The 19,611-nt window shown below is 41.6% G+C and overlaps 1 protein-coding gene across 3 annotated transcripts in view; it reads left to right on the plus strand.

Moving 5' to 3' along the window:
* Window positions 1-19,611, plus strand: part of Egfr (epidermal growth factor receptor) — a 173,883-nt gene that overhangs the window by 98,343 nt on the left and 55,929 nt on the right. For all 3 annotated transcript variants that reach the window (XM_087582298.1, NM_031507.2, NM_001393707.1), the window contains 3 exon segments: window positions 13,134-13,285; window positions 13,918-14,101; window positions 17,555-17,689. In XM_087582298.1, the coding sequence (XP_087438424.1) occupies window positions 13,134-13,285; window positions 13,918-14,101; window positions 17,555-17,689 (471 nt within the window).

Here is a 19,611-nt window from a genome sequence, read left to right on the forward strand (position 1 = left end):
CGAATGCGTCCGGTGTTTAAGAGTACCTGAGGTGTCTCCTTGAAACTTGCCTGAAACTGTCTGTGAGGGGAAGAAAATCCGAATAGTGTGTTACCAATAGATAATGTCAGAGTTTAAGGATCTCTGAAGACCATTTAAGAACATCTGGTGGGGAAATCACAAAAGCTATCTGTAGTTGAGGCAGGACAATATTTTTAAAAGAAGATATAGAATGTGCTTTGTGACTTGCTAGGACAATTCTGTATGTATGTATGTATGTATGTATGTATGTATGTATGTATGTATGTATGTATGTATATGTTCATGTACACAATAGTTAGTAATGAGGTGATTCCAAGGTTAATACAGCAATAATCGTTGAAAATGAAGGTGTCATTTTTTTTGTCTACTGAATTTAGAGGCTCATAAGACGTGATAGGAATCTAAAGTCCAAGCAAGACACAGCAAGGAAAAATACTTCCTGGTCTAAGCTTTAGAACTGACCACCAACGCTGCCCTCTTGTCAATGCTGAAGGTAACAGCTAGTCCTGGGATAGTAAGCAAGGGCTCTACCACTGAGAATACAGCCAGCGTCTCACTTCCTTGGCCAAACTGGCCTTGAGCTTATGAATGTCCTGCCTCAGCCATCTGAGAGGCTGGGACTCACAGTCTGTGGCACCAGTCCCTTTGCCACGCCATCTCATTAAAGAAACAGAACATACTGTGAAATAGCAGAGTGTTTCTCACTGAATGTAAGCGACTTCATACACAGAGACAGCTGCAAGTACACAGACGCCAGAAAGAACACCTAGGCCCAGATCCTGCAGAGGTCCTGTGCAGAGAGACCACACACACATGTGTGGTTCCTGGGATGCCTGGCAAGGAGGGGACGCTACAGGAAAACACTGGGCTGAAGACAGTAGTGGGAAGCATTGTCTAAAAATACTAGCGGGGCCAGAAGGTGGGCAGAGAGACTTGAGTTGCGTTTGTGCTGTGTCAAGAGAAGTTAAGGTACAGCAAGTTTTAATAAACATAAAGAATAACTGCCCCATAGAGATGTCAATGTGAGAGAGAAAGAGACATCCATTTCATTATTAGAGGGCAGGATTACTAGATGTGCATGGAATAGGGTAAAAATCTAAGTCTATAGTGAGGCCCAGCACAAACCACATGCACACAAGCCTACAGCTTTTCCCTATCAGCTTTCAGAATCTTGTCTCTTATGTAGTTACTCATAGTTACTCTGTTTTAGCCAATGATGAAATAAGGAAAGTTTAAACCTAAGAAAACCTCTTATAACATACCCTTTGAAAAATCTTCATTGAGCCAGGTGGTAGAGATTCACCCATTGAATCCCAGCCTTAAGGAAGCAGAGACAGGCAGATCTCTGTGTTCAAGGCCAGCCTGATCACAGAGGGAGTTACAGGGCAGCCAGGGCTACATAGAGAAACCCTGTTTCGAAAACCAAACCAAAAGAGAAAAATCTATCCTTAACATCAATATCACCTCTAGCCTGTACAGAAACAGGGGTGTCTAACCATATACTTCCTGACTTCTTGTAAGCCTTCCTTTAAAGCAGGCCGGTAAAATACAGCATGGGTTTGACTCCATCCCGCAACCCGCTTTCATAAATGAAGTTTCATGAGAACACAGCCAATTGTGCCCCCATTTTCTCATTGTCAAGGCAACGCTGTCCCATCAGAGCTGAGGGAGAAACAGAGACCTCCTGATCTACCCAGCTACGCTCTGTGTGGCCTTTTCAGAGAAACTGCCCTGGGCCCTGTTCTAGAACTCCATACATAATGCTGCAAACTCCCTCTGGTAGACTTTGATGAGCAAAGTAGAAAGCCAGTTCTGGAGGGCAGAAGTCGTCAGTATTTGTGCAGACACTTTGGCTATTTACTAACTAGTGGCAATGCCTAAGAACACACACTCCTAATTGATAGCCTTCCTCCTAGAAAGGTGACCACAGCCTAGAAGGAACAGAACAGCTAGCCCATTGCAATGGCTTTCAGAGTCCACTTCAAATTGTTCTGTGGTAGAGCTCGGCTTGGGATTTTCATGAGACAATTTTGTAGTTGTAAATGGTAAATGTTAGTTTGAGCGTTTGTTTGTTTGTTTGTTTTGGGGGAGGTGTTTGGTTGGTTGGTTTGGTTGGTTTTGTTTTTTTTTTGTTGTTTTGTTTTGTTTTTTTGTTTGTTTTGTTCTTTAATAGTGAGTGAATCCTGAAAATGAGCTTTGAATTCAAGATTTCTAAGAGAATCTCGGGCCTCCTCACCAGAAGGAGAAATGCCCACACAGCTCTCCTCCACACCCTACCATAGCCTTTTACCCATTTAAGAATCAAACAAAGAGATACTTAGCCTAACTAGGAGTGAGTGAAAAGGTTGCTCATTTTCAAGGGCAACGGAATAAAAACATGTGCAAACATAGAACACAAATCCAAATCAACTTCGTTTTGGTTGTGAGCCTAGTCCTTATATAATCAGAAAACCACCGCAAAGGGTCAGGAATGGCCCTTTACTGAATGAAAAATAACAACAGGAGAAAACATTCCAAGAGGCAAGTGGGGACTCCTTGTGAAAGAATTTTGCAAGGCTCTCGTAGGATTGGCTTCCTTGCTGCCAAGTGCCTCGGCACAGCGTGGTCCATCTGGTAAGACTTGGGCCCAGTTACCTTCCTGCTGAGCCATGGTCACATCCCTGCCATTTGGGTGGGCAGTTAGCTGTGGTCAGCATTAGCTGGTCCCTCCCTCTGTGGAAAGACCTTATAGCTCTTAGAAAGGCCACACACCAGCAGTGTGCGAGCGGCAGGGCAAGAAGGTCAGCCTCCTCTGAGAGTGTTTGAACGGAAGGAAGCCATTCATGCTAGTGGGAAGCGATCCAGATTTAAATCAGATTCAAGCCACAGTGGGGTTTAGTAAGGGTTTTCCACGTATCACGTGCTTTGCCAGGGACTCTCCCATCTCACCAAATCCTCCCAGAGTCATGGTGATTGTTTTGTTCCTGTTTAATGGATGAAATAAGAGGCTCAGAGGGATTAGGAAGTTGCTCAGATAAAGGTGGAAACAGGGTTTTAGTCCCGACCTGTTGCTGCAAGTCCAGTAACCACTGACAAGTGCCAGTAAACGTCTGGTTAAAATCACTTTGTAGTCAAATGTCTAGGTGTTTATTTTCCTCTCTCTCTCTCATTTTGCTTTTGAAACATTTTTTTTTTTGAGGAAGAAGACACACACTCCTATCTGTTTTAAGTAACTGTGAGACCTGCCTTGTTTCTGAGCTTGAGTTATCACTGTTCTCACCGGTGAGATCAGGCCAGCAATTTGTTTAAGGACTGTTTTCTTCCTTTTGAAAGCAACTGTGGTACAAAAGACAGTCTCAGTCTTGGCCTGCAGCTCTGTCTCGGTACACATTCATCCTCAGCCGACTTCACCTTCATCCCCCTCCCCCTCCCACTGCTCTTCAAGCAGTTGTCTTCCTTCAGAACTTCATCATCATCACCTCTAACGACTTGCTTAGGTCTAGTGTCTAATCCTTGTGTCTAGCCCAGTGTCTAGTCCTTGGGAAAAGACACCTCCCTTCCATAGGTCACCCCACAGAACACTTCACATCCTCTGAGGTCCCTCCTACCGACTCTTCCCAGGGCTTTCTTGAGGTTTTGTAAGAGCAACATTCTGGAAGATTCCCCCACCTAACCTGACTGGAGAGTGACTGTTATGGAATAGCCAAGAGCCACCAAGGTTATGAGGTAGCAGCTGTAGGGAGACTAGCAGTTTTCAGATGAAAAATTTAAACAGACAGACAAACAAATGAGTCGCATGGCAGCCTTCTGCTGTCTTCTTTTCAGGATTTCCATTGCCCTTTGGTTTTCTGTTTATGGTAAGAGGAACTATACACTTGTTTGTTAGATCATTTTTCTAGTGCTCATTGCAGAACAACATAAATGTGCTTATATTTCCAGAGATGGCCTTATATACGACAGTGCATTAAAATTTGATTTTTGAAAAACATGAGTAAAAATAGAAAACCATGTAAACTGTCTTGTGGTAAGGACTGCACTGCACAGCTCACAGAGCCCTGGAATCTGCTGGGAAATAATTGCCCAAAACTAACTTCCAATCCCATTTTCTGAATAAGAATTCTTTTATTTCCTTGTAAATTGAACACCTTGTATAAGTTTTTTTATTTATAATTCATATAAATAATGCAAACTATATTCCTGATTAATAATATAGGCAATGATCTGGAGGAGAGGAATGTAGAGGAAAACCACACAAATGGAACACACACACACACACACACACACACACAAATCGGGATACTGCTGAGGTCACGGAATTCAACACTGACGCTTATAGACAGTTTATTCCCTTAATCTGATGTATTTTCATTTGTTCACCAAGGGACATTAGAATATTCCTTTCTGGTGCCAGAAGCTCGGTGATGTCTCCTTCTGCCTTGATACATTCATTTAGCATGACTTACATTATGGGGAGTTCTACGACGACTTCATGTTTCATGTCATTTCCTCAAAGGATTATTGGATTCCTTGAGTCAGTATTTCTGATTCATCCTTGACAACTATCTTTGTCCTGCTACATTAAACATGTTGTAGGTCAATGGATTGAGTAAAGAGTAAACAGAAGAAAGACCAACCTAGAGCTGGAGTTGTAGGCATTTATAGGCCTCCCCAAGTGAGTGATAGGAACCAAACTGGAGTCCTCTAAAAGGGCAGCAAGTGCTCTTAACTACTGAGTCCCCTGCTCACAATCCTATTATTACTCCCAATTATCCTGGGAATAGGTAAAACCAGTCTCATGTTGCCTACCCAGTTCGTGTACCAAGTGGGGTTAACTGTTTCCAGACAACATGGGACAATACTATGCCAGTCTTGCTAAGAGAAAGGTATTTGGTGATGTCATTGGAAATATAGTCTTCTGTCTCTCGTAAAACTGGCCCTTCCTGTAACTCTGTGAATAAAGAAATGAATGAACAGAAGGAAGAGCAACCTCTTAAGCCTGTAAAGAAAACAACAGAGCAAGGAAAACCAACCTTATTGGCTACAGAGTTGTTCTAGGTTCTGCTAGCCCCATAGGTCCCGATGCTTGCTGGCCATATATGGCATCCACACGAATATGAAAGGAATGGTTCAACCTACAAGCGAACAGCCCAATCTGGGAAATATTACTCAGCCATCACCATCAGGGAGTGAGTCATCAGACCTGAGAAAGATATGAAAAAGAATTTATGTCAGTTGGGTGGGGACTGGGCCTAGAGTAAGGTCATCTTGTAGACCTGTCTTACTTTGACTTCACATTACCTTGATGGGAAAGACATGTATGGGGAAGGTGAGTTGAGGAAGAGGCACCACACCCTGGTGGAAGCACTCAACCGTCCTGACAGAAAGAAGCTCCTAAGGAAGCAGCCAGGTGAAGACTAGTGCTCCAGCCCATGGCACGCTGACTAGTGAGTTTGGATTCCAACTACCACCAACTTTTCATAATTCCAAAATGCTTTCTGATGTCTACTCCTCCACTGCGCAAACCGAAGAGAGGTCATAGGTGACTGGTAGTTGGCCACAACAAAGGACATTCTAAAAAAAACCTTTTTCCCTTGAAGTGGAAATGGTCAGGTTTCAAAGCCAATGCTCATGCAGTCATTTTTAGCCCCAGTCTGTGGGGTTTCTGTATTTCTTTCTGTCACTGCTCCTCATTAAAGTTTATGTCATGTGATAATCATTTATGTCCCTTAGTATGTATGCATTAAAACTCTTCATCCTTTTTCCTTCACATGTCCTAGCATCCAATGACAGCAGTAAGCAAATGTAAGGACCTAACTTAAACTTGATGTAGATTTTCTCTGAGGTTTTATGTGCAAGGGCCCCTCAGCTTTCAGCCATAGGAAGGAGGTAGGAATGCTAACTGCTTACTTCAGGTCTTGGCTGAACTCAGACATTGAAACTCTGAGATATGAGTGAGTGTTGATGCTAGTGTTGTTTGTGACTCCATGCTGCAAGACATGGTAAGCTGAAATCCTCCAAGAACAGCAAGCTCTGAATAAATAGGTCAGAGTTATTGAAATGCCATGGAGGTAAAGGGTGGAAGTGGAAGTTTGACTGTCAGGCTTCAGGAAACAAAGAAGTATTCACTGCAGAAGTGTGCCCGTATGTGAAGAGACAGCCATACCTAGGGCTGTGTAAGCAGTAGTGAGATTAGAGAACTAGAACTCAGACCAGAGAGTAGAGCTCACTCATGTAGGCTCCAAGAGGCCAAGCACGGCAATTCCCTTACAATTACTCTATATCTCCATGTAGACACACTTTCAACCAGGGCCATTCTCCATGGTGCCCTGCTCAGCAGAAATACTCCAACACTTTCAGTTTTAGTTTGCCATGAATCTGCTTTTCTTACCATATGAGTTTATGTTGAGAGTATTTTCCAACACTGTAGATAACTGGGGAAACTGCATGCTAGGGTAACGTCAGGTCCATGGTAGGTTCTTATTAAATTAATTAAGAATTGACTTACAAGACAATTTTATTTATGATTTACCATTCAACTTCTTGTGAAGAATGGGGTACATTGACAGATTGACCTATGATTTCAGATTGTCGATTAAAGAACCAGTGGTCAGAAGGAGCGTGATGGTATCATTAAAGACACGTAAGCAGAAATATCTAGAAATGCTGCTGCTATTATAAAGCCTCAATGAGGCACATAGCCTATATTAAACGCAGGACATGATTCGCAAAGTACTTTGTGTCCACAATCTTTCTTTCTTTTTTTTAGATTTTTTAGTTAAAATTTGCATGTATGCATGTCTCTGTGGAGGCCTGGATATGCAGCTGCAATGCCAAGAATGCAGGGAGAGAGAGTGGGCCTTGCTGCAGCTGAAAGCAGTTGTGAGCATTCCCTGCTAGTGCTGAGGACCAAAGTGGAGTCCTCCAGAAAAACAGCAAGTGCTCCTAACTACTGAGCTGCCTCTCTAGCCCCTGTTCACCATCTTATTATCCTCACAACTCCCCATTAAATAGGTAAAACTGGTCTCCTTTTACCTGGTGAGCAAATTGAGAGGAGTTAAATTGCTGGAGACGACAGTCTTGCTAACAGAAAGGTATTTGATGATGTCATTAAAAACATACTCCTCTGTCCTCATAAAACTATCCTTTGTGTAACGCAGAAATTTCACCTACCTCCCAAGGAAGTATAACAAAATGTTCAAAGGGATTCTAACACTAATTGGTGTGGACTTCCTTAGAAATTCAATTTTCTCCTGGAATTACTTATAGGCTACAGAGGAGAATCATGGGACTAGAAGTCAATTCGTTTTGATGTTTGCTTTCCCAGCTCAAAATGCAAGAAATGTTATTTTAAAGTGCTTTGCTTGTTACCATAATTGGGTTGTTTTAGCTTGCAACCACGTAATCATGCTACAACTTGTCGTGGTTAGCTCCCCACATTTATTAAGACATACAAAGCAAATTATGAAAAACTTAAGAGAGCTTTTCTCTCTGAATATTACATCTGCCTGTGTTTTTAAGCCTCAGTATGAATTCAGCTAGACACACATGTTCCTATGTCTACAACGTGAAAATCATTTCCTAGTTGTAACATAGAATAAAAGCTAAGAGGACCTCTGAGGAAGATCACTTTGCAAAGTGTTGGGGTAACCTGGTCAACAAGAGCTATGCGGGTTTGAGAGAAATTTATGTGCATGGACCTAAGAGCCAATAGGAGAGTGACTAATGGGGGCCAGAACTACAAACCTTGTGGGCCTAGACAGAAGCTCCAGTTTATCCTAATGACACCAGGAAATGTTTTGATGGCTCAGACCCAGGTCTTGTATGATATGGTCTCTGCTTGAAAGTGGAGTGCTCTGTGGAAGACAGAGCAAGGACAAAGGAGACATCAGGGAAACATTTCCAAGAAACCAGTATCGTTGGCAGCCATTAATGTATAGCTGAGAATAACAATAAGTTAAAACAATTATGAATGCATTTGGGCACTTGTAAAAGTATGAGAGTGAATTTAGAGCATGTCTTATGCTGTGTGCTAATTAGTACAAGAAAAGCTACATATGCAGTATTAGCACAAAGGAACCAGAGCCTACCATGTAAGGCCAGGAACCCTGCACAAAGGAGGCAGGTCTTTCTTAGTTCCGGTTAAGTGAAAGTTTCCTTAAGAGAAAGAATAACCAGGCTTCGAGTCAGCCCTTGGTGCCTTAGGAAATCACAAAGACAACTTCTCTTACTTCATGCCTGGAATCTGTCACAAAAGCGAAGATTAATCTCCAGAATGCAGGGATGTGAAATGCATCCAAGTTAAAGGGCGGTGAATCCACATGAAACCATTCCTGTGACGCTCCATTGTAGACATGACCACCCTGCGGGGAAAATACTTAGAATCTGATTGTGTCTGCTGTGGGCCAAGCCTGCCAGGGAAGGAAGATCGAGGAAGTCAGTGACATATTTTATCATGATGAGATTGTAGATTGTTTCCATATGTAAACTGGCTTGGGTCATACACAATTCCTCAAAAACAGCTGTAAACAGACTAAACTGTGCTATAAGTCAAGGTAAAGTTCACTTGTGTTTCCCCCTTATTTTAAAATATAATCCAAAGAGCCAGATGGATATGGGTAGCGGCATGGTGAAGTGCTCACATGGGATATTTATATGGTAACACGTTCAGTTTTGTGTGTATGTGTGTATATATATATATGTGTGTGTATACGTATATATATATATGTGTGTATATATGTATATATACATATATACATGCATACATACACACACACACACACACACACACACACACACACACATATATATATATATATATATATATATATATATATATATATATATATATATATATGCATGCTACAGCTTGAGGCCCAGAAGCTAAATGCTTTGAAGACCCTAGTCGCCCAACCTTTGTTCTTGATTGGTAGCACTTGCCAGGGACTTGCAAGAAGGAAGTAAAATTCCTACATCCTTTATGAAACTTGAAGCCCTTTTGACTGTCTCATTTTTCACATAATATGAAGGTTCTCTTCTAATAAATAGTTTCAGTATTCAACCCAAAACTGGGTGTTCTGTGAAGCTCTTGAAATATGAGAAACTTTCTTTGTCCTCCTTTTGATCCTCTGATCTGATAAATATTCTACGAAGTAGCTGTTTACCTTGTCTCCCAGCTGAGCAGTGTCTGTGGTCCTAACATCAGTCTGGGTGCATTTCAAAAGAAATCATTAACAATTCTGTTCACTCTGAGACCTTCTCTATTGTTGTCACATCATGCTTCCATTCTCAGTAGTGATAGGAACAGAATTCTTTCAATAAAATAAAATCGAAGATTCTTTCTTATTTCTCCATCTTCAAACAATTCTGGGAAGACAAGATTATTGTTATCACTTCATCATCTCTGAGGCTTACAGAGTTCACAGAATCAATTCAAGGACATACAGTGAGGTCACCCACAACTTTATTCTGGTTTAATAAAATAAACACAAAAATCCTTCTTGCTAGAGGTAGGAGAGCCTCAGTGGTAGAGTATTTGAAGTACTGGGGTCCAGTCCTCAAACTACAAATTTTGGTGAAACTATAACTGTTATTTTTAATAATTTTACTTGTGTTACTAACACTCCATTTGTCTTTTATTGTGGATTTAAAATTTAAGACGCACTCATCAGGCAGAGGTAGATAGATTCCTTTGATTTTTGAGGTCAGCCTGGTCTACATAGCAATTTTCAAGTTAAGCAGTGCTATATGGTAAAACAATTGCAAAAGGACAAACTTTTTTAAGGTTAACTATTTGGTCTAAAGACAGGGTTAAAATGACATTTTCTTCAGTTAGGCAACTTAGATCAAATACTTGCGTTTTTCTGTTCACACCTCTACTGCCACCACTCAGCCCATGGCTCTGTGTGTGTGTGTATATGTGTATGTGTGTGTGTGTGTGTGTGTGTGTGTGTGTGTGTGTGTGTGTGAGAGAGAGAGAGAGAGAGAGAGAGAGAGAGAGAGAGAGAGAGAGCATGTGTGTGTTTGTGTTCTACTGAGATATACTTCCTCTCTCTATATGAACTTATTTTCATCTTCAGCCTAGACTTCTTTTACACGTTGCCATCTCTTAGGAACATAAAAGGAGAGATGTCCTCAAAATGAACAGAATCATTAATGATTTCTTTTGAACCAAGCACTTAACCCATATATATGAACATAGACTTGACTTAATTAAATCATATAAAATATCAACTTCTTTATTCTCAAACACAGACCCATTGGGTACAACAGAGGGCATTTAGGTCTCTCTGAAATTTTATGTACCATATTCAAAAAGCAATAAACTTGGACGTAACACAGTTTCAATATTTTATTTTTTTTCCTTAGGATAGGTTTTCCAATATGGAATCATGGTTTAGAATTTAGCTTATTTGTTTAAACAAGTTGTTCAGTTGTGTTCCAAAGTGTTTTGTGAATTAATATCCACATCAATAATGAGTAATGTTGGTATTAAGTCCCAAGCATATAATCTTTCTTTTTCTGAGTATGAGTAAGGTATCCTAATTGCAGATAATAAACCGCCCACTAAATAGTGAGAAATAAGTACTTCAAATGTTTAGCATTTTGAATAGATGAATGAAATACAAATACTTATTTGTAATACACTAATCTCAGATGGCATGTTTTAACTTCTGTTCCATAAAAGTTACTAGTTAGCTTAATAATAAAGAAAAACTGAAAGAAAGTGGCAAGGTAAAGTACTTAGTCATTTTAAATATAATTAAATATATTTTTGTGTGCTGAGGAATGCCATCTGCATTGTTCCCAGCTTCAGCAAGTTCTGCTTTCTTGGAGAACAAGACTAACAGATGTGGTGACTGGGGCCACAGTTGGTCATTGGAACTAAAAGCAAAGGCTACCTGTGAATTAGAAAGGTGATTGCCAATCAATGATGTCATGATGGAAAGGTGGCATATGATTGTCCAACCTCTACACCTACATTTACAGTGACATCTTAAGGACCAAGAGATGGGACATAGTCTTGCACTATCTGTATGCACAGAAGAGTCAAGCAGCTGTTCCAAGTAGAGGCACACATCAAAGCAGCTCACACTCTTAGGACCAGGCATACTGGGTCAAGTCCAAGTAATATTTGGAAGAATTATGGACTTAGCATGCCTTATAGGCAGGTGAGAGATAAGGGCCCAATCCTGTCAACTTTCACAGTTCTTCTGTGACAGCCCTGACTTCTGATGAGTTAGTTGGAGAAAATGGAAGGAGTTCAAGAGGAGGAGAAGATTGCTTCACAGGGTCTGTAAATGCCTTGGGTTGATTATGTGGTGTCTGAACATGTGCTGATTGCTTACTGTGGCTTCCATCATTCAAGGCCAGACAGATGATGCTCTTAGAACAACCCAAGGGGAGGGAACAAAAGAAACTATAAAACAGAAAAGTGCATTGTAAAAGGACCTGAAGAAAGTACCACCGTGTTGACATTGGCCTTATTTTGTGCTCTGTGCCCTGGTTACTGTGACTATCAGCGGAGCAACTCTGGCAACACAGAAAGATCTGGCCAGTTCTAAATGTAATGTCTAAACCCAGAGGCCATATTTCTTCACTCTTGGGATAACTTTGGTTCAAAGTATATCCCTTAACAAGCTCCCTGCTTCAAAAGCTCCAAGCCTCTTTGTTTTGTTATACTTGCCTAAACATGCCTCCCCAAAAGCAAAGTTGTAAATACCATTTTATTTCTGTCTTCTCCTTGCTTTTAAATGCGGACTACTGAGTACATTAATGTGGTCTAACCCTGGCCACTAATTTCTCGTGTTTTCTTGGAATAACTTTGTGTCTTGACAAGCTTTATATTGGCACAGCATGCAAGGCAAACATGGATACCTGTGTATCCATTGTGGATTAACACAATGTGAAAAGGACAGAAAGACATAGTAGTTTCTTACTAACCTACTGCTCTAAAGTGTTGTCTTGAGCTGGAGAGATGGCTCAGTGGTTAAGAGCACTGACTGCTCTTCCAGAGGTCCTGAGTTCAATTCCCTGCAACCACATAGTGGCCCACAACCATCTGTAATGGGGATCGATGTCCTCTTCTGGTGTGTCTGAAGACAGTGACAGTGTACTCATATACATCAAATCAATCAATCAATCAATAAATAATAAAGTATTGTCTTTTCAATTTAAAAAATGTCATGAGAATTCTATAATCAGAACTTTGATTTGTCCTTTGACGATTCAGAAGAATGTTTTTCATTTCTAGACAGGTGCCTTTTAAAACCCCATTGCTTTCATTGGTTTAGGGTATAGAGAATTTTGGTTAGAAAACATTGCCTATTGAGTGTTATGCTTTTGGAGACTCTCTGTATACATTATAATGTGACATACTTATTTTATAAGAAGTAAAATGCCCATTGCATTGTTATTAACTCAACATGAAGCCGTATCATCCACGTAGTTTTGATGGGTGTCTCTTCAGTCTATCCTGTTTTAAAGACTGCTGTGGTTAATCTTAATTGTCGACTTGACAAGATTTAGAATCACCATAGAAACGAACATCTGGGCACATCTGTGAATAATCTGCTAGATTGGGTTAATTGATATAGAAAAGGCATACAGCACCATTCCATGACTGAGGTCCTGAAGCTAAATAAAAAGAAGAGGTAGCTGAGTGGTAGCCATCTCTCTCTGTTTCCTGACTCTGGATGCAATGTGACGAGATGCTTCAGCCTTCTGTAGCCCCGCCTTTCCCACCATAGACAACTGTCTTCCCTAAAACCAGAAGCCTGAATAAACCCTTCCCTCCTTGAGGGACTTTTTGTCAGGGATTTTGTCACAGAAACAAGAGAAGTCATGAATACAAAACTTGTATGCCATCTCCATCCTCTGCCCCCTTGAACTTTTAGTGTTTTGTTTTCTTGGTATCTTTAATATCACATGACTGCACGTATCCCAGGGATGAATTCTGTCTTACTATGGATTACAGCTGTGTAAACGTAAGCATCTCTTACCGCATCAGTGTTGTGGTGGCTTTGATCAAAGTTGATTGCAAGCCAGTGTGGCTCCCAAAGCTGAGGACTATTGTTTTGTTGTGGTTTTCTACCTTACTCAGCATCTTCTGAAAGACCTCTTTCTTTTCATTCTAGTTTGCCAAGGCACAAGTAACAGGCTCACCCAACTAGGCACCTTTGAAGACCACTTTCTGAGCCTCCAGAGGATGTTCAACAACTGTGAAGTGGTCCTTGGAAACTTGGAAATCACCTATGTGCAAAGGAATTATGACCTTTCCTTCTTAAAGGTTAGTTCTTTGAATTTCATCATCCTACTTAATCATTATAGAACTTAATGCAAGCAGACTGAAGCTGTAGCCGGATTGGACTTGAGATATGTAACCTCATCTGAGGGAAGCCACAACTCTCAGGGACTACAGGTGAGTTTTATTGAGAAGTCCATTTTGCCAGCTATGACAATTGTTTGTGGGAGATCAAGTTATTGGCGGAAAAGAAAATAGAACAGAAACCAACCTGATGTTCCACAGTCCTCACAGACACTAGCACTGACTGCCGGCCATTGTCTTAGCCAGATGATGTTGACATACTAGCTTTCCAAATAATAATAATGATAAATTTTCAAAACTCATTTTTGCAGTTTGCACCTATGTATGTGGCATAAACACTTACACCACAGCTATCAGGAATTTATAACTACTTTACAAAACTCCTGACTAGTGAGCCAGTAGGAGTCAACTCCAAAGACATCAAATTTGACTTGCAAATGCCTTGGGTTTATTTTGCCTTTATTTCTTTCTTATTCTCCCTCTCCTCATTTTTTTCCCTTCCACAAGAAATCATACACAAAGTTAAACAGGGTTCCTGGACACACTTCCTGTTCATTGCAGAGGAAGCTGATAAGCTTTTGTTTCTCTCTTAGACCATCCAGGAGGTGGCTGGCTATGTTCTCATTGCCCTGAACACCGTGGAGAGAATCCCTTTGGAGAACCTGCAGATCATCAGGGGAAATGCTCTCTACGAAAACACCTACGCCTTAGCCGTCCTGTCCAACTATGGAACCAACAAAACTGGGCTTAGGGAACTGCCCATGCGGAACTTACAGGGTAAGGAGCAAACCATCAAGGCAGAGTGGGATAATGATGTCATTGGGCAACAGTAATTTGGCATAAGTAATGAGCTGGGAAGAGATTTCAGCCAGGTAAAAATTAGTTCTTCCACGGATGAGGAATAATCCATGTTTACAGAAATCCAGTCAACCTTGGTAAGTAAGAGTTTATAGGAAGTAAACCTCAGCCAGAAGCACAAAGGACATTCAGTCACCCCCTCATCCTGAATGGACGTATGCCAAGACATTACAGGTGTCTGAAACGTCGAGTATCCCACATCATAGATGCCATGTTTTTTTTTTCTGTATCAATATGACTCTTGTCACTCAATTTATTGATCAGGCACAGCAAGATATTAACAACAGTAATGAAAACCAATTGAACAATTAGGATGCCAATTAGGGCATAAGAAATGCTCGCCAATTTGGTCATTTGACGTCTCTCCCAAAGTGGACCAAAAGCAGAGACATTCCTGGGAGAGGGGTGTAATGGACTTAAATTCTTTCCTTGATAGAGAAGCACGTCTCAAAGTTAATTTTACGTGGAGACGCAAGTGTGAGTTAAGAAGAGAAGGAAAGGTTTTGAAGTTGGAGAGGAAACTGGGGAAGATGGTTGAAATGAGGAAAAACAAGTGTTCCCCCTGCTTCAGGAAATGCTTCTCAAGTCAGTAACTCACTTGAAGCCACAGCCTTCCCTCACAGCACATATTGTACCCTGACATTTACAGATAAAGGCATGGAAGTAAGAGAGTTCTCCCTAAGCCCTGCGCCCATGCCTGGTTCAGTCATCTCTGTGTGCCCTGCATCTGACGGGGAAGCAGTATAGACTGGGAAGGGAATGGGGTGCGAAGATAGAATGTAGAGTGGGAGTCTAGTAGTGTGCTGGGCTAGGATGTAGCCACACCACTGAGGCTAGGAACACAGTCAGCCAGACACTTCCTTCCCCAGCTCGCTCCTTTACCACCCTATAACTTGCCTTGAGAATCCTCACCCACCACTCTAACTACTCTGACCACCCACGCGTGTTTCTGAATTTGGGCTTGCATCCATCTCTCCCATACACACGTTGCATGAAATGGCCTGTTGGGTACTTTTGGCATGCCTCGTTCTGCCTGCCTTGCCTCATACATGTGAGGAAGCCAGGCAACAGCCGGCTGGGTCCTGGAACCCGGCTATCTGTGTTCCAGCCCCAGCTCCACCACTTGGCACCCAAACAACCCTGCAGATACTCCTTCGCCTGTGTCTTTCCCTGCATCTCGGTGTCCTGACATCAAAACATAGTACCCGTTCTCGCTAACACGGCCCCCATGTGTTGACAAAATCAGCACTGTTACTACAGGCAAAGAATGCATCAGCTATTTGGGGTTCCTTCTTTGTTGGTGTATGAGGGGTGTGTGTGTGTGTGTGTGTGTGTGTGTGTGTGTGTGTGTGTGTGTGTTCATGTGTGCATGTTCTTCCCCTGGACTAACCCTATCTTTATAATGAAGGCAAGATTATAATTGCACAGGTTCCAGTTATTTAATATAGGACTACTGCAACAATTGAGCATTTCCTGAATGTAAACATAAAAAGAATAGGTTTGACTTTCTATTTACTTCCTTTCCTGGTTCGTTTGGGCAGAAATACTATTGAAGCCACCCGTCTCCCACCTCTCACCTCTGCCCTGGATGCCTTCCATTACTGTTGGCTCTCCCCTCTCTGCTCCTCCTTGTCACTTCCCTTGATTGTCACCACAGCCCTGATGTCCCTCCCCTACGTTGTTATGTTTGACCTCTTACCTCTGGTTCCTTTTGTTTCTTTCTATCATACTGCTTTCACCCATGCTTTCCAGGCTGAACTCCACATCAGCCCCTTCTGGCCTGCCTGCCTTCCTTCTGAATTTCTTCCATCCCCTGTCATCTGTTGAGAGAACTGTTACCTGTCGCAGATCGGCTGTTCTGCTTTGAATCTCTGTCTTCTGGAAGCTGTCGGCGCTTCCAATTTTCCTGTCCTCTAAACTACACTCTGAATGTGTGCAAATCTTCTCTCTTTGTCACCCTAGCAGTCTCTGCAAGCTTTCCCAGAGAATCCCCCCTTTTCTAGTCAGCACCCTAGGCAGACAGGAGCCCTGCCTTGCGCAGCTGACTCACTTTTATGTATATAGTTGGGTTTTTCCACATTTATGGTTTTGACTTTCAATTTTAATTAAGGTTTATGTGTGGGAGCAGGGTGTATGTATGTGCACAGGTGCCCATGCAGACCAGAAATATCGGATCCCCTGGAGCTGAAGTTACAGGCAGTTGTGAACCACCTACTGTTGGTGCTAGGAACCAAACCCAGGTCCCCTGGAAGGGCAGTGTATGCTCTTAGCAGCTGAGCTGTCTCGTCAGTCTTTTTCCAACATTAAATGATAGCCATTGGACCTCAGTGAGGATTAATGCAGGCAATGCTTGTATACCAACTAGCCCCATGCTCAGTCCTGTCTCTGTTGGACATGGCTGTGGCATACCTAGACTTTTGTGCAACTCAATTCTCAGAGAAGAGCCTTAAGTCAAAGTCATCTTTGTAGACCAGAGTCTCTGTGGATTTTGTATAGATGAATCAGTCCATGTCTATGTCTAATATTTCTGTTGTAGCCTTCTCCCTTTGAACAAATTGAACTTTTCTCAGTCCCAACTTTGTAATGTCATCTCATTTCTTCTTCCTTATATGTTCTTGCACCACTAGTATTTCTTTGAGTCTTCCTCATGCGTAAAATTCTTGTTTCATATCACACTCAGACTCTTTCCTTCAGTGTGAACGCTCCAATGGCACCTGAGAGTAGGACCGGTGACAGTCATTCTGTCTTGGTCGTAAAGGTCCAAATGGTTTTGCCTTCTACCTTGTCCTTCTGCTTGACTTCCCGTCCACATCATCCAATCATTCCACTCCAGCTGAGATGGCCCCAGAACTACAAGTCATCATATGTCTGTTCTTCATGCTGTGCATATTAAATAGGCCTTCTTCCCCCTACTGAATTTCTAAACTTCACAACCCGTGTGTGTGTGTGTGTGTGTGTGTGTCTGTGTGTGTGTGTGTTTGTGTGTGTGTGTGTGTTCATGTGTGCATGCTCTTCTCCTGGACTAACACTATTTTTATAATGAAGGCAAGACCTAATCATTAAAAAAATCTGAAGTGGGGCTGGGGATTTAGCTCAGTGGTAGAGCGCTTACCTAGGAAGCGCAAGGCCCTGGGTTCGGTCCCCAGCTCCGAAAAGAAGAACCAAAAAAAAAAAAAAAAACTGAAGTGTTTCAGGTCAGTATCATAAAAAGTTTCTTCACATATCTTAGCAGATCTTCTACCGGGTCTTCTCTGAGAATGTCTGTATTGGCCCACTGGAAACATTAAACAGAACGTCAGAAATGTAAAGAAATGAGTGTGTGCACCGTGTGAATTAACAAAGGGTTTGACCACTGTGGTTCCATTCATGCAGAAATTCTGATCGGTGCTGTGCGATTTAGCAACAACCCCATCCTCTGCAATATGGAGACCATCCAGTGGAGGGACATCGTCCAAGATGTCTTTCTGAGCAACATGTCAATGGACGTACAGCGCCACCTGACCGGCTGTAAGTGCATCTTTCATCTTCTATTAGCTTCAGATCTTCTAGTGGGCTGAAGTGGACAGCGTTGGGGTGGGAGAGACAATATTAACTTTAGATCACTTTCATTAACAAGCAAGAAGAACAATTAGTGTGCAAATGCTCTTTTCACTGGAAGATTTTATGCAAGGCAGTGGTACGATTTTTTTCAGTGTTCTATACAACAGCCATGAGTTTGTAAAACTTGCATGAGACTATTAAACAGAGAGAACTTGCATCTCTATGATGCAAGTTGCAGTGACAGTCTGCTGGTACAGGATATCTCCCCTTCCACCTGCAGGCATTGACCAGTCAAGCATGCTTCTCTCAGTGGCACTGAAGTCATCCCAATATGGTGGGCTCTGCCCACCAGCTCATCGGTGTAAACAGTCTAACACAGACCCAGAGAGGAGGGTTCTCCACATTTTTCTAAATGTTCTCAACTCATCCATGCCCCAATCCTCAGACAACACCCTGAAACTGAGAACCTTCCATGGGACCAGAACTAAGCTTAGGAATGCAACTGGTGGCATTTGCTAACACTGCCTCTGGAATGACATGTTTTCACTTACAAAACTCCACCAAGCTGGTTTTTCCTAATAGTAAGGATCTTTCAATACCTTAATATAAAGCATGGACCCATTTTCTACTCTTCTGTCCCTATAACTGTGGGCTGCATACTGGTTGAGTTTGGACCTCCACTGGAGGCAGCGTGAATCAAAAAAAAAAAATCAACCAAAACTCTTTCTTTTTAATTAATAGCTTTATTTTTATTGATGCATTGATTAAAATAGTTGGCTTGAAAAATGTAGGAAATCTGTCACCTTAGTCATTTTAAGCGACACTCTAGTAGCATTATGTGTCCATATTGTTTCGCAGATATAACCACCAGCCCTCTTCAAATCTTACAAATCTGAAACCCTGAGCTCATTAGACAGTAATGACCTAGTCTCCTTCTCTCCCAAGCCCTGGCCAAGGCAACCCAATCCTACTTTATGTGCCTATGGATTTGACTACCGTAGGCACCTAATGAGAGTGGAATTGTATGTGTTTATGTATTTTTATGTAGCTCATTTCATTTGGTTTAATGACCTCAAAATTTATCCATATTGTAGTTTATGCTGGGAATTTTGTTCCTTTTGTAATATTTCATGACAGGCTTGTACTCCCTATTGTTTGTTTGTGGGCACTTGGGTTGACTCTGAATAATGTTACTGTGGGTGTGGGTATTGAGTCTCTTGTTTTATAAATATATATTTTACCAGATGCCTACTCTGACATTGAGAGTGTAAGAAACATAACAGTATTTTACAATGGATTTTTGTTACTACCTATGAAATCAAGGTTAGCAATTTTTAAGATTTGTGATGTGCAATAGGTGAACTAAGTCATATCATACCTATTGAAAATACTACATGGAAAGTCTGTAGCACTGAATTTGCCACTGATAAAATCAAGTACCTCACAATGTCACGTTTATTGGTGTCTGGAAAACCCGCAAAGGAATGTTGAAAAAAAATAGTACACAAGATTCAAATGTCCTAACATTTGATCTCTGAACTTGTAAGGTATTGATGAAATAACAAATTTAATTCTGTTACTGGAATAAATAGGCCTAAGTTTAAAGAAGGAAAGGTTTGTTTGGGCTCACTGTCTTGCAGGTTTCCTCCACAGTCAGTTGGCTATCGCGTTCTGAGCCTATTGTGAGCCCGTGTGTCAGGATGGGAATAGGAGAGAAAGGAGGAGAGGTCAGGATCACCTTGCTCCTTCAAAAGCACTGCCTTCAGTGACTGGGATTGCACCTTTTAATCTAATAGAGCATTTCAATTTATTATTTGAGAATAACATACAATGTATAAAAGTAATTGTGGTTGTATTCAATCCCCTTACCATTTTTTCACCTCCGCTGT

The sequence above is a fragment of the Rattus norvegicus genome, chromosome 14 (assembly GCF_021556685.1).
Source record: "Rattus norvegicus strain SHRSP/BbbUtx chromosome 14, alternate assembly SHRSP_T2T, whole genome shotgun sequence".
Lineage (NCBI taxonomy): Eukaryota > Metazoa > Chordata > Mammalia > Rodentia > Muridae > Rattus > Rattus norvegicus.